Source organism: Paralichthys olivaceus, chromosome 15 (genome assembly GCF_024713975.1).
Source record: "Paralichthys olivaceus isolate ysfri-2021 chromosome 15, ASM2471397v2, whole genome shotgun sequence".
In the NCBI taxonomy this organism is placed as follows: domain Eukaryota; kingdom Metazoa; phylum Chordata; class Actinopteri; order Pleuronectiformes; family Paralichthyidae; genus Paralichthys; species Paralichthys olivaceus.
The window spans coordinates 1785329-1800876 of record NC_091107.1 but is presented as its reverse complement, the minus strand read 5'-3'; the positions used below and the strand labels follow the sequence as shown (position 1 = coordinate 1800876).

At 41.2% G+C, this 15548-nt stretch overlaps 1 protein-coding gene across 2 annotated transcripts; it reads left to right on the top strand.

The window, feature by feature from the left end:
- The first annotated feature begins 86 nt into the window (after positions 1-86).
- On the top strand, positions 87-14889 carry mpzl1l (myelin protein zero-like 1 like). 2 transcript variants are annotated; one of them, XR_011238608.1, is made up of 7 exons: positions 87-362; positions 803-1019; positions 3367-3548; positions 5884-6094; positions 7758-7887; positions 8281-9307; positions 10155-14889. XR_011238608.1 is itself a non-coding variant. In XM_069510100.1 (7 exons), exons 2-7 carry the CDS (start codon positions 947-949, stop codon positions 10248-10250), a joined length of 798 nt encoding a protein of 265 aa, XP_069366201.1. In that variant the 5' UTR covers positions 87-362; positions 803-946; the 3' UTR covers positions 10251-14889. The 2 variants fall into 2 exon arrangements, 1 of the variants encoding a protein (XP_069366201.1); XM_069510100.1 differs by having other exon boundaries at positions 9202-9307.
- Positions 14890-15548: the final 659 nt, after the last annotated feature.

Below are 15548 nucleotides of genomic sequence, written 5' to 3'. Positions count from 1 at the left end.
CAGAATATATCTAAAGCTGTAATGAACAGTCTGATCTTGCATCATACCCATTGACAGTAAATGAATTAAAGAAGTCTTGTTTCCAGGAAGTTAAAATGCCAAAAAATTCAGCTGTGACGTGACGTCAGGAAATGTTGGAACCCATAAATTTGTTTTTAATCTCTGTGTGAATGTTGCGGCTTCAGAACACTCGGATGACACCACAGGAGCAATACGGAGGCATTTTATGTTTTTTTTTTACGTTTAAAGAATCGATCTGTCAGTTACTTTAATTGATTTGGATTCAGCTGAAACGCTGTTTACCCCTGAAACTCTCTAAGTGTTGTGTGGACTCAAACCCGTCACCCTCCATCGGCACAGTGGTAAGGAGATAATGAGTGAATTTCTATTTTTTGGGTGAACCATCCATTTAACATTCACCATCTTGTCCTATATTGTTAAAATACAATCTGTAGATGGGACATAGCCAAAGTTTACAAAAAGACATTTGTAAACTAGCTTTGTGTTTTAAGTGTGCTGTTCTGTGACGTTGGGGAATAGTCCACAGTTCCCTCGGTGCATTCGATATCTGTAAAGTTCAGAGCAAATCTGACGAAACAAAACGGAAAGAAAACAAACAAGCCAAGGAAATCATGAGGCGACCATTATAAATATATCAAACATAGCCATTAGAGAGCAATCTTCATTACAATGTTCGTGGGGGATATTCCCCCACAGACTTATTTTATATATATTATATTAGCAGAAAAGTTTTGTGTAACTTCAGCAGAAATAAAGTTTGACTCTCTCTTTATTCTAAAAGGCTGTCGCTGCGCCTGTCAACCTGCAGGGGGCAGCAGCTGCTCTCAGCTGTGACGCCGCAGAAGAAGAAGAAGAAGAAGAAGCAGGAGGAGGACTGGAAGGGAGGAGAAGCAGCGGAGCAGTTTCTCCTGTTGACAACAACACAATGGAGCCAAAATGGACAGATTCCGTCTGCAGGCGTGTTTTACTGACTGGATTCACGCTGTGTGTGGTTCTGGGTGAGTGTCGAAGCCTCCGCCGGGTCCAGACTCGGTTCGGAAGTGTTTCATCTCGAGCTCGTTGTTTTAGGAGGAATCCCAGCTTCGCTAGCTCGCGCTGTTCTGTAGCAGCCGAGGAGACACCTACCAACACCCGGACATCTGTCCCGGACATCTGTCCCTGGATCTGCTCGTCCATCTCCCTTTGTTGGGCCCCTCGGATTAAAACCGCTCACCGTCGCTTTCACCCCCCCGGGAACCTTTGTCTCGCCCGCCTCGGTCACGCTTACACAACACGTTACGGTTAATGTAAGAAGAAGTTGTTAAATTGGCTAAAATCTGAACAGGGTTTGGTGCAGACTGGTGGCTGCCGCCCTTGTTAGCGTCCTTCCCCCGGAGTCCTCGGTGGGACCCTCTGTGTTGAGTAACGGAGCCTGACCAGCTGATTACGGTTCAAATTGAGCTGCAACGCGAATCCCTCGGTGCGTTTGACCGGTGCCGATTCGGAGACGATGTTCCGCTCGTGTCGGAAATGTTTAACAGTGTCTGCTGCACCGCAGCTGCTTTCTCCGACGAGCGAGTCCACGTTAAAGTGAACAGTTTTCCAACGAGGGTTTCGCTTGGCGTGAGTCCGGTGACCGACTTAGCGGAGCAGCCTTCCTCCGTTCCTCGGTGACGAGCGGGACAAAGAGTCCTTATCGCTGGAGTTTCATTAACACACAGTGGCTTTAATTAAGACGGTGCCAACGCATCAGCTCCGGAGCTGCAGCCTCCCTCCCTCCCCTCTCTCTCTCCCTCCCTCCCCCCCTCCCTCGTTAGCTTAGCGTCCACAAACAAACCACAACATCTCACTTCCTCGTTCCTTGACCGAGATTGTGAAGTAACCTTCATGCACACTCGTGCAGGGGACGATAGACCTGCGTGTGGTGACTGTCCCGGTCTGCAGCTACAACAAGCAGAAGCGTGTCCCTGCTGACATCTTGTCTTTTGAAAGGACACGGTCCTGTCTCACCCCTGAGCCACAGTCAGACTTCAGACCGAGGATTCATCTTGTAATTTAACAGACTCACCTTTCCTGCCCAATAATACCACGTTTCTCCCCCCCCCCCCCCCCCGTGATTTCGAAATAATGCTGAGTAATATCCTGAAGTTTAGAGAAGTGGTGGTTTTGAATCTCTGGCTCTAGACATCTGACAAGAGGAAGCAGCTGACAGACACTTTCTTCTGTTTTATATTGTGACATCAATTTCATGGATGACGACTGTCACGTCCCTCTGCGTTAGCTGGAGTCTCAGTGACAGGCCAAGAACATCATGTCGGTTTGCTCACCAGGATTGTGCAGAGCCCATCGTGTGTGATGCTTGTTTTTCAAACACAGACGAGAACAGAACTACATCCTTTACTACAAGTTAACGTTGATATATATATATGTATATATATATACATATATATGTATAAAATATATCCACGTCCAAGTCAAAACGTCGAGATCAATGATTGAAGAGTTGGTCAGTGACAGATTTACTTTATGAGGTTTGAAAGCTCACATATTACTACTGCTTGATTTTTAATATAATTACACACTCATAACAAATGAAGCAGAAGGGAGGCCCAAGTTTGTTTTTCTCTTTTTTTATTTTTGTGAACTACATTAACTTAAAAATGTGCTTTACTTTAGAATAACTAGCGTTATTCTCTAACGCTCTGTTCTGTTCTCTAACAAATAGCTGCTGTCATGTCACTTTCCAAAGTCACACTTACATTAGTAGTAACCTCTGTTTCATCACAATCTTTCATTTATCATTTATTTAATCCTTCTCCAGATGGTTGCTGTCCATAATCTAAGACCACCTTCCTCCATAGTATTGGATTTTACAAATTGAAACCTGAGTAATTACTTAGAAAGCACGGAGCAGATCACCGTGACCCCCGACTCATTCATGGACGCACTTTTTCTGTCTGGTTTTCATTTGATAAAAAATAAACAGATCAACAGTGTAACGTGACTTTTGAACAATAATCCACTGTCCTTATCCAAACATATGAAACAAGCTGCCCGTCGTACATTTGAAAGAGGCTCTGGTTCGATGCTGGATTGAGTTTGTTTTCACTTTTGTTCAGGTTTGTTTTCAGCTCCATTGCAAACTGTTGTGCAGTGAGTTTGTGCCTGATGAGATTTAAACGTTATCTGTTTCTCAAACTGGATCTACTTTATCGTATTACAGGGTTTAAGAGCATTCTCTTAACAGCACCCCCCCACCAACACAGCTTCCCTTCACATGTATTCTGTATTGCCTTCTGTTATTCTCTGTTTCCCTGGCTGCATTCAACCTTGTTACTTAAACCTTGGAAATTGTTTTTATTCCAGCCACAAAACCTACATCTGCAATCGACATATACGCCGACCCTGAGGTGATGGTGCAGAACGGCACCACAGGGATTCTTCGATGCAGCTTCAAGTCCAGCGAAGTGGTCAGTAGCTCCATCTCGGTGACCTGGAATTTTCAGTCGAGTCAGCCTGATAATAAGTTCTCCAAAGCGCCGTACGTGGTAAGTCCTCGCCGGCCGTATCCTCTCTGCAAAGATTTCCCACAGCTCCGGGATGTTTTCCTGCGATTGTTTCATCTGCACTGACACTCGGAGAAAAGCCTCCTCAGGATTTATTCTCACTTTGGTGACATGTTTGGTTTCTCTTCAGCTTGAGCGTACTCTTTTTGTCTCGTGTGTGTTTATAGTTTTTCTTTCTTATTCTTGTAGCAGACTGAAAACACATCGCTCTGTGTAAACACAGGGTTTCAAGTGGAGAGCTGCGGAGTTTCCACACAATGCTAATGTCCGTGTCGCCCACTCACAGCAGGCAGATTGATTTGTTTCTGGCAAAATGAATTATCAAGCTGGTTCAAACAATTAAGATGCACTGGTGAGTGCCAATTCAAGGGAAATGAACAATAACGCACAGGATTGTGCTTTTATTAGTCTACACTAATGTGAGCTGATTAAGTGCCCGTACGTTTTTATAATATTTACAGCTAGAGGTCCTCAAACATATTTAATTTAACATTTAAATCTCAGAGAAACGAGCGGCTCATTCGCAGCACCTTCTCCTTTTCATTCACAGATCCATCGAGCTGGGCGGAGGCCCGCTTGTCTCTACGATCTGCCAGTATAATGACATAGCCGTAGGGATTTTAATTTGCAGAATAGTCATGTGAGAGCTCACACACACGGAGCACGTCCACAATAAGCCGGTAAAATGTTGTTTCAGTCGTCCATCCAGATTTACACACCCCAAAAAACACCACCAAACTTTTCCATATGGCCTCCACAGTTATCTCAGCAGCTGTCTCACTTCTGTCCAGATGTTGGCTGCGATACTCAATTTTGTCGTTTGCCAGCTGAAGAGCTGACACAGAAGAAGAGCACTAAGTTCTTTAACGCTGCTCATGTGTTTCACTGTGAGAAGTTTATAACCTGGACATCCTTCCAGTGTTGTTGCAAATAATTTTCACACAAAAGAAGCATTTCAAGATCTGCAGCTTCCTGTTTGAGGGTCGGTCACATGGTTCACTGCTGTGGGCAACAGCTTTGGTTTTTCAAGACCGATGAAACCTTTAGGTCTGACCTCCCTGTCTGTGGTGTCAGTTGTCTTCAGCAAATTGTCCTTTTTAAAAAATGGCGTAATGTGGACCTGGTGTCAGTCAAGCTCAACGAAAGCCGGCAGGAGCTGTAAGTATTGACTGGCGGCGTCTGTGTGAGATCATCGGCACATACATGGCAGAGCTTCGCTCTTGGCAATTTACCTGTGATGTGAAAGTGATTTCAAACGGTCGAGTGACGTGATCTTCAAACGATCACGACAGGAGTCACGTCCTTCACACTTGTGTTTACGCAGCCAACTTTAACCAACCAGGCTTCACGAAATCTCTGGCTTCTGTCTCCGTGTGTTCATATGAACCCGAGGACACTTCAATCGAATGTTTTTATTTTTACCCTCCGTGTCCTCGGCTCGCTCACTCAGCATCAGTAGGTGTTAATGTGTGGAAACGCCGTGAAGAGCGGCACCTTTTTTTAGCAGCCAGAAAAACCGGCTGTGCTCATCAGACTCTTAATCAGGGGCAAGTTAAAATGATACGACACACTTTTCTTCTGTCCACCTGAACTTTCTTGACTCCATTTTGAACGTTGATGATGTCGGCGTGTGTTTTGAGATTGAGTAGAAACACATGTTAGGAACCAGAAAACCACAATACACAGATGTTCGCCTTGTTCTGATTATTAAGAACCAGTTGGATGATATCAGCGTTACTCACAGAGATCTGTTCACATTCATCTTTGTGTCATGCAGCATATTTTGACATGTCACAGCAGGAAAAGCACAAATTGTAAATAATGAAGTTGTTGATGCTGGAGGATCCGACACAGTCGCTGCTTTACATCCAGGATGCTGGTGTTGTGTATGTCACACTGTCACAGTTCAGAGCCATTGCTAATGTGACTCGAAGTCAGAATGTGTGAAAATGTTAATTACGTCTGCTATGAGATTACTGTTTGTGTGTTTATCAGCAGAATTACACAAATACTACTGAGGGGGTTTCCACAAAACTTGATTGAAGAAACGTTATGCTTTTCGTTTCCTAGAGATTAGTTATCTTGATGAAGAAATTCTGAGAATTTGTTTGGCAGAAAAAAAACCTCTTGATAATGTCTGGAGCAACTGCCACGGACAGTTTGCGTTCTCACACACGCCCCCTCTGGATAATTTCAGGAGAATACCCAGAGTTCAGTTTTTGTCTGAAAGCAACAAAATGTGTGAATCTTGCTTCAGAATCTTCTGCGTGTGTTTCCGGTTGAAGCAGTTTAACCTGAATTTCGCCCTCTTTTGCAGATTTTATACTTTTCACAAGGGACGGCATTCCCGGGATCAAACGAGTTCAAGGACCGAGTGCAGTTTATCGGAGACGTCAACAAAAGGGACGTCTCGATACAGCTGAGTCCGGCTCAGTTCAGTGACAACGGTACCTTCTTCTGTGACGTGAAGAACCCGCCAGACGTAACGGGAACACCGGCTCGAACGGAGCTCAGGGTCGTTCTGAAAGGTAAACCATCAGACTTTCTTTGCTTTCATCGATTCACTGAAATGTTTATTTTATTATTAAATTAATTTTCTATGATGAAAAGCAGTTGGAGGGTTTGTGTTGAAAGACGGATACTGACATGCTTCTTGAATGAACCTGCTTCTTGGTGCTGTTCAAAGAGGATCGTGGCCATGAGAAGATTCCTTCACTTGTATTCATCCACCCACACAACACACACACACACAACACACACACAACACACACACAACACACACACAACACACACACAACACACACAGGCTGATTGGACTGTTGGAGAAAACCCGTTGTAGACATCTGAAGCCTCATTGTGCTGAATCTGGTGCAAAGAGGCAACTTTTTTCTTGTCAATTTCACTTTAATTAATTATTATTAACCCTAAACAAATGTCATTAACTGAAAAAGAGCGGCCCCACTTCAGATGAATGAAAACCTGGATTAAAACATGGGTTTGTCTAAATGCTGAATGTGGAAGAACGTAGTGTGGAAATAAAAAAAGGCAGCAGATCTCAATTATTCCATGATTTTGTAATGTTGGGGTCTTTAACTTCAGTTCCCTCAAACACGTCTATTAAATGTAGAACATAAATTATATTGTCTTCATCTCTGAGAACATCTCTGTTAAAATTCTGCCTTCCAGGTTATGAATACATTTAGGTATGTTCTAATTACGCAATTATAATAATTACACTGCCTCCGTAGTGCTTTTATTTTTTTAAATAAATATTTGGGCAGCATGTGTGTCAGCTATTTCCTCAAGCGATAACGATCCTTCATATCTGTTGTACTTAATGTGTGTGTTAAAATTAATTTCCTATGGTTTTAAGTTGTTGAAACCTGCCGAGCAGCGGCCGAGTGTTATTTATTTTATATTTGCCACGTGTGTCTCAGGTTAATCCTCCCTGTTGAACATGTCAGTCAGTGGAAAAGCACTGCGAGTTCTGCTATATGCTAAAATATAAAAGGCGTGCCAACCCGGAGCCGTCACACGGGAACATTCCTGTCGTATGTACATGAAGCTTGCGGCCGCGTGTGATGGCTTGTTATCTCACCAGTTGCAGATCCGCCCTCCAGATGGAACTTTGTTTTTTATTTAACCACTGATCGTCTGAAAAGCTGCACAGTCCCGACATGAAAACACGCCGTGTCCTTCTCAGAAGTTGTTTGACTACAACTTTTCGTTCCTCCTCTCACAAAGAGCGGTCTTGGGATTTTTCCAAAACACACAGACCTTTTGTTTACTGGCGGACGACCAGGTATCTGTGACACTCCCAGCTGAGGGTTATAGTTTGTAGGAGGAGGAGGATGCATCATACTCGACCTTAAAGTTAAAGTTTTACTTAAAGTTTTTTTGTTGAAGTTATTGCTTATTTATACAACATTTAAACAGAGTAAATGGAATAAAATAATTGAATGTGCTCAAGCGGAAGAGTTTAAATGTGTTTTCTATTACAATTTAAGTTGAAGTATTTATATGTTTTGTAATTTACGATGGACACTTGTCTCTGTCTTGAACTGTGGCACAATAATATATCGAGCAGCTACGCTTCAGTACAGCAGCCGTTGTTCCAGTTGTTGGAAATGTCAGTTTGATATTTGAAACCCGACCCTGATTGTTGTCCCTTTGTGTCTCCTCCGTGTCCAGAGTCTCTTCCTCAGCTCAACACCAGCCTTATAATTGGAATAGTGTGTGGAGTTTTAATTCTGCTCATCCTCATCGGGATCGCCGCCTGCATCGCCATGAGGGTGTTTCAGAACCGCCACGATTACGAAGGGTGAGCGTCGTCTTACTTGTTCATTTATATATCGCTGACAATAACGCTTCTGGAGCGAGTTAACAAAATAAAAAAACTCCAGCATTTATCAAGTGACCATTGCTGTATTTGAAATGTGAGGTAGATTCCATTCATTCACTGGTTTCTTGTATCTTTACTTTTAACTTTATTCCCTCTGAGATTTAATCATCAAACCGTAACACTCCTCTAACTCTTTGCATGGGTGCCGGGTTCACTCTCCTGTCTTTAGACAACACGCTGTGCATTCTGGGCTGTTTGGATGATCTGACGTTTTTTTAATAATCATTAACTAATTATTATTTTTGTTAAAGACATCGTCAAAATAAAAAATAAAAAAAACATACAACATAGTTTTTCGCTGTGTATGCTTAGACCACGCCTCCCTGCCAGTCTGTTCGTCCTCCGTGATCACTCATTGACCCATAAACACGAGAAACGCCACCGACGGAGGAGCCAGCTCCTGATTGGCTGTTGAATGGTTCCAGCCTGTGAGCCGAAGACGCAGCCGCCACCAGGGGTCGCTGTTTTTCTCTGGTGCCAGTCACTTTCCTCCATTACACTGTGTTAACACGTCTAACGTCACGGCAACGCTTCTTGTCCAATCAGCATGTCCTCTAATCAGCGTTCGTCATCTTTCTCCACCAACAAAACTAACCCTCACGTGTCTGTGTCCGACTAACTCACCAGTGTTTTCTGTGTTTTAAACAAACGGGTTTTGTTGTCGAGTTGTTGACAGTCACCTTGAAATGACAGAACAAGGTCGTGTCAGAAGCCGAAGCTCTGTTGCACCTTCTCTGTTACCGTGTCTTTGCTGGAGGTGCACTGATGAGCTGCTTTTATACATTTCTTTGATTCATTAGTGGATGGTCTGATGCATGAACTGTTGCACTGCAGCTAATGATTTCACCACTAACATCATATGTTAATACACTTTTTTGGTGTAAAAATTGGTTAAATACATAAATACAGATAAATCCAAATGGTTTACTCGCTTTTTCAACCTTGCTCCCTTTGCCTCCATTTGAGAATAGACACTAGCTGCATTTTATAATGTGAGAACACGTTCTTAGAAGCAGCATCAGTCACTTAAAATCATCTGTGCTCCTCTAGTTTCCCAGAGTCTGTCGCTGCTTTCATTATCTCTGTCACACTCCTGGGAGCTGCCATGCACTCTGTTTGCATTCTGTGTCTCATGTGCTCATCTCTCATTGTTTTTATTTTTTATTTTTGTCTTGTGTCCCATTACTCGCGTTGACTGTGCACCAATGACGGCAAATCGTAAACCTAAACTAGATGTACGTCCTTGGAAAGCATGAGCTCTCAGGCTCCGCAGCCACGAAAGAAGGTGGAGTCAGGCCTGGAGGGCTCCAAGAGTACCATTCCCCTGGGTCCGCTACAGGTAGGAGCAGGGGACAGAGGAATCCACTGGCTGCCTCCATTTTACTGGGGATCTGTTGTATTGATGAAAGTTAATCCTTTATGATATCCACTGATGCGATAAAATAAACAATATTTGATTTATATATATATAGCACATTTCCAAAGAGGTTTGACAAGGAGCTTTATCCAAACAGAAAAAGCTGCATGAAAAGGTAAAAACATATATATCACATATATATAAAATACCAGGAATAAGAACAGAAGGGAGATAATTCAGATTTAAATAAAAATAGTAAAAATATATATAGTATTAATAAACTTAAACAGTAAACTTAAACAGTAAAACATAGATTGTATAAATATTCCACCCTTTGCCTTAAAACAGCATCAGCTCTCCTCAATACAGATTCTTCTTCTTCTCTGGATTCAGTTTATCTCAGTGTCGTCCGCCTCTTCATCTTCATCCCCCCGACACACACACACACACACACACACACACAGACACACACACCTGTAAAATATGTACATGCGCAGCTTTACAACGAACAGGTACAAAACTTAACAAACGTTTTGGCTTAACTTCACTTCACACAGTCACCTGTGACACGAGAAGGGTTTTTTGTCGCTGCTGAGTCAAACTGTCTCCATTAAAAAAAAATAATAAAGCTTCATAAACTCACACAAATCTGACATAAGTTCTTCTGTAATAACGACTGTTAATCACTTCAGATGTGTAGAATTTACCGGAGTCAAATACTAAATGTCCTTTTCCTTCTGTCCGTTGCGTCTTGTTCTGATTTATCTCATTTTATTCGTGACTGTCACTGACTTTCTTTCTTCTCCGCTCTGCTCTCGTTATGTTCCAGGGCCCGGTGATATACGCCCAGCTGGATCACTCGGGCAGCAAAAACTCGTTCCATAAGATGGAGCCAGTCGTCTATGCTGACATTCGTAAAAACTGAAGAGGAACAGGGGACCAAAAATGAAAAAACATGAGAAACACAGTAAAGTATCAGACCTCTCTATCAGCTGCTCTTGGGAAGGGTGGGATTATTTCAACAGGGACACAACCGGTGCAGTTTCTTTCTTCTTTTTTTTTTTAAATCTCTGAAAGCATGATGCTGTTTCATGATAAAACAAAGTCTCAATGTGCTTTATCGTAAAGACATAACAAGCAAAGTAGCGCCCGGGTGGACACTACGTCATTACATCACATCAGCCTGGAGATTGCTCTCCGACACAGGGATCAAAGTGAAAGTGAGAATATCATTCCACATGTAGAGATATATTATCAAAGTTATCGTCCAAAAGAACTGAAGGTTCTGCAAACTGTTGCACCAGCTGGACACGAGTTTGAGCATCGATATAGAAGAATATATAAGAATATCAAAGTTTTTTATATATATATCTGTGTATAACTGATCCTTTTAATAACGTACCACGTATTAAACTAGAATATCAACAGATGTAAAACTCCCCTCTCAGCTCCAGAAGCTCGGCCTGTTTTACAGAAATAACTTCTTGTAGGTGTTTTGCATAACGTCCACCAGTCGCTGACATTCACTTCCATGCAAAAAGCCTTCAGCGGCACGACGTCTGTTCTCCTGCCAGCGATAAAAGATTTAAAACCTGCCTTTGACTCGGACGTTGTTCTAAGACAAATGTTGATTTATCATTATCGCTGGTTCAGTTACAAAGAGGATCAAATATTTGCTTGTTGAATTTGACAAACACAAAATCTTTATTATGTTTCAGGACCGTTATTATTTCTTTACTATACCAGTGGTTATTTAATTATCTTCCCAGGACGTTTTATTCAGAGCTGCATTTAAATATCTAGAGCCTGACCGTTTGGACTGAGAAGCAGATACTGAAATCAGGTGGTAAAAAAAATGTGAGTGTTGATAAATCGGGGCGATCTAAATAAAAATGTAAATATTGGCAACAATTATGAAAACCCTCATGACAAAGAAATGTAAATGAGGTTTGATATTTTCCAGTTTAATTAGAAACTGTATTCTTTCCTGTTTATTCTGGAAGATAAAACTTTTCGTATCGTTAAATGTCTTCAAAAGACTCGTATTGACTTATTTTAATTGGCCCACAGAAGTTGTATCGTATCAATCATTCTCAACATTTAGAATTCATTCACAACATGTAAAAGACATATAAAATACATTCACAACGTGTTAAATACATATAAAATACATTCACAACATGTTAAATACATCTGCCAATCGTATAAAGCGATGTCTTCAGTTACTGTCACATTAGTAAGAAAGAAACTCGCCTGCCCTCGTCTCACAGCCGGTGCAACAGTGAACTGAAACCACAGTTCACTTCATCTCCACAGTTTCATAGTGAGTTTGTTTTGTTGGGGCGAATAATGTAGAGTTAGATTTACATTCCCTGCAGTAACTGTGCATGCAGCGCTAATAACGTCTACCAGCTCAATCTGGTACCCGTAGAAAAGTGTAGTTGTGAAGCAGAAGAAGCCGCCTGACGTTGTGTTACTGTGAATGCTTCAGTTCTCCTGTAAACTTCTGGCATGTTGTTACGGTACCTTTATTCAAATAAAATAAAAAAACACTGCCTCCTTTTTGATTTTCACTTCAGTTGAACACGTTTCTGCTTTAAACAACTTTCTATTTGCTCAGTATTTGTCTTAATTAAAAAAAACATGGAGCGAGTTTACGATTGCTCCGCCTGATTATCAGTGTAATTTAGAATAACAGATAATCTGCTGCTCGTGTTTACGACCCGGGCAGTTTATCTTTAATCTGAGTGATTTCAAACGATGCAAAAACAAATGTTCAACTGAGGTGAAACGTCTCCTGTGAAAACACGGAGCTCTTATTTGTTGGACAAGATAAATTCTAAATACACTGTTTGCATGCGACTTACTAACAGAACAATCATTATTATGAGAATATCCATATGTTTCTCTTCGTCTACACGTCATGTTAAGCTCTTTTTATTTTGTAAAAAACTAATGGGCCAAATATCCGACAGTTACATTAGGTAAGTTTTCCTCAGATGCTTTTAAGCTTTAAAATGCATTCCAAACTAGATTCTCTTCTTTTGTCTCGAAGCATTTAAGAGACAAATTTGATTGTTGTTGTTTTTTCTTTTAACCGTTTTGGTTGCATATGAAAAAATATATTTTGTGTCGCGACCAGTCCGAATGCCTTCAGCTTCAGCTTGTGATTCCGAATGCAGTAAACATCCTTGCTGACCAGTACTTGTATATATTTCTTGCTCGTGTAAGATATAGTGCCGTTTACTGTAACTCATTCCAGTGTGGTATGGCTGTGGATGTCTTTCCAGAGAAGGAAACTTGTTTGCTGTAGAGGTCTAGAGAGTTGGTGGCATGCTTAACGAATTTTCCCCTTTTTTTTTTTTTTTTTAGTCCTATTTGTTTGTCAGCGGACGCTCCAACGTACACAGTGTCTGCAGGAAGAGTTGAACCGGCTCAGAATGACTTGAATCAAAGTTTCTTCAGCGAACGGTAGAAAAAAATACTAATGTGTCACATTAAATCCAAAAGATCTTTTGCTTGAATAATTTAAGCAAATACATGATAGAACATATCAAAAGCCATATTTGCTGTGAAGCTCAAACACAATCAGTGGATAGAACGAAGCTTTATCGTCCTCGTCCGTCCACCAACATGAATAAACACGATTCAAAAAACTATTCACTACAAAAATATGAAACAGTTGTGTGCACGAGTTGTTCTGTAGATAACAAGGAAGAGAGCAACTTGACATTTTGTGCTAACGCTATCATGCAGCAATAACGGGCCTAATATTCCTCAGCGATGATGCTAACATGCTAGCGTTGATGCCACGTTTAAGTTGCATCATCTTAATCCGTGATAACGAGCAGCTGAGCGTGAAGAAACACTCAAAAATGTGCCGCTGGCTGTGACATTGACACGGAGTCGAGTAATAACATTAACAATCTGTTGAGAACTGCAACGCAACGAAATAAGCTAATATAGGCTAGACAGGTTAATTGGACTACGAGGTTGTGGCTGAGGCTTAAGTCGGAAAATCGTGACACCTTGAGAAACTTGAGCGTGTGATTGGGTGTGGTCACAAATATCAAACCCACTAGTGATGCCACGGTGTACTGGCCCCGCCCTGAAGTGCACCTGTACGTAGGAAGGAGAAGTTTCCAGAAGTTTTATAATTAGCAACAGTTAAGATCTTTACGTATCGTGCTACCATTTAGCATGTTAGCATGATACATTAGCAATAATAGCTGAGACTTACGGGAGTGCTGTGATTAGCAAGCATGCTATGCCCCCCCCCTTTATTATTTATAAACATTAAATAAATGCTTTAATCGTGATTAAAGCATTTAGTTAATGATATAAAATTTGCCTTAATATGTTGCTAAGTTACCATTGTTGACAAATTAACCCTTTGACACACGAAGTAAGAAAAAATTTTAAAAAATGATTTGTGATGATCAGAAACGAGTTCATTGAGGAAAACCTGAAATACTGAATGAGGAAATACATGTACTGCAAAGATGCAGTAAATAAAACGTGAGTGAGGTCACTCTCACGTTGAGTATCGAAGGGTCAGACACTCCAGACGCCTTAACGTCTGCTGGAAGTGAGAGTGACGTTTCTTACTCTAGGTGGCGCTAAAGGTCAGGAATGATGAGGACGAATATGAATGTTGGGGCCAAACATCGAGTCGGGGCCACGTTGTTTTTTAAAATGTGGAAATATTATTTTGTAAATAACACAAATTCATTTTTTCCCATTTTCAACGTGTTGATTTTTTTCAGTTTCACCTTTAAACACCTCATATTTGAAACACTCCACATTTTCATACCTAAACGTTCGGACTGAAGAAAAGCTCAATGCGTCAGGTTCGACTGGTTCTGTGACGCTCGGTACTGCAGGCACTGTGGAGTCTTCCAGACGTGTCCCTTCTCTCGTGTTAGTTTCTGTCTGTTACTTTATTAGTTAGCATGTATTTCAATGTATTCACCAAAACGAGACAGAAAACGAACCTGTATGATTCCGACGAACCTTTACTGCTGGTCACTCTGCTCCTGTTCTGTGACTTGTTGCCGTGTTCTAGTGCTGTTGTTAGAAATTGTGATGTAAACTATAAATTATGAACAATTTCCAATCCGACCGAGCTCACGCACGTGCAACGCCTCGGTGATTTTGAGTGAATACACGCTGCCACGTTCACTCCACTCACGACGAGTCTTAAAGTGCGTACTTAGTGTCTTTCGATGGTAAATAGTTTGTGTGTTATTTGAGAATTGTTTGGTATGTTTTGTTGTAAAACCTGCACTATGTCTTGCGTATCGAAGACAACAAATGCCCTGTGATTTTGTTTTGTTTTTATTTTCGTTCATCTCTGAATGACCTTGGCCTCTGTTTAACGTCCTTAAAACTGGAATGTTGTACATTTAGTGCCTTTTACATTTCATCAGCTAACTTGAACATCTGCTCAAAATAGAAAAAATAAGATTCATTTATTTTACTTTTATTGTATGTATTTTTTTATACACATATCGCCTCTGTATCCACTGTTCAAATTTTATATAAAACCTATTCCTGGCCAATTATCTACGTGTTTGTGCTGCTTGTTGAGAACTTTTTTCTCCTGAGGACATGAAATTCACAATAATTTTGATATTCTTACTTTCAGTGATTCTCGGTGGTTCAAGAAATATTTAATTTACAACCTCAGGAAGATTTAAAGAGTTGGCCCCAGTAGCTGTTATTCAATGTGCTAAGTGGAACATCAATCATTAAAAATAACTTCAAATTCATAAAATAATGTAAAATAAACTTTTTCTATTAATCTTCCTCATTATTGTAGCACTAAGTGTAAATTGCCTGCGGTCCTGTGTGTGACCAGCAGGAGGCAGAGTTGATCTGTTGACCTCAGTCTCTCATCGTCCCCTCAGTGGATCACTGCTGAACCTGAGACTCATGTGCAAATGTCCCTCTGATCTGTTTCCCTCCAGGAAATGAAGATATAATAAAAACATATATTAAATGTGAAACATAATCAAATAAACGCTGGCGTCCACAGAACCTCAGCGATGATGCTGAGCTGCAGAGAAACTGAAACAAAAAATCTGGAATTCCCGGTGAAAGGCAAACACAACAACAGGGGACAATCCCAGAGGAAAGAAGCATTGTGAGTGTGAGTGTGTGTGTGTGAGAGTGTGTGTGTGAGTGTGTGTGAGTGTGTGTGAGTGTGTGTGTGTGTGTGTGT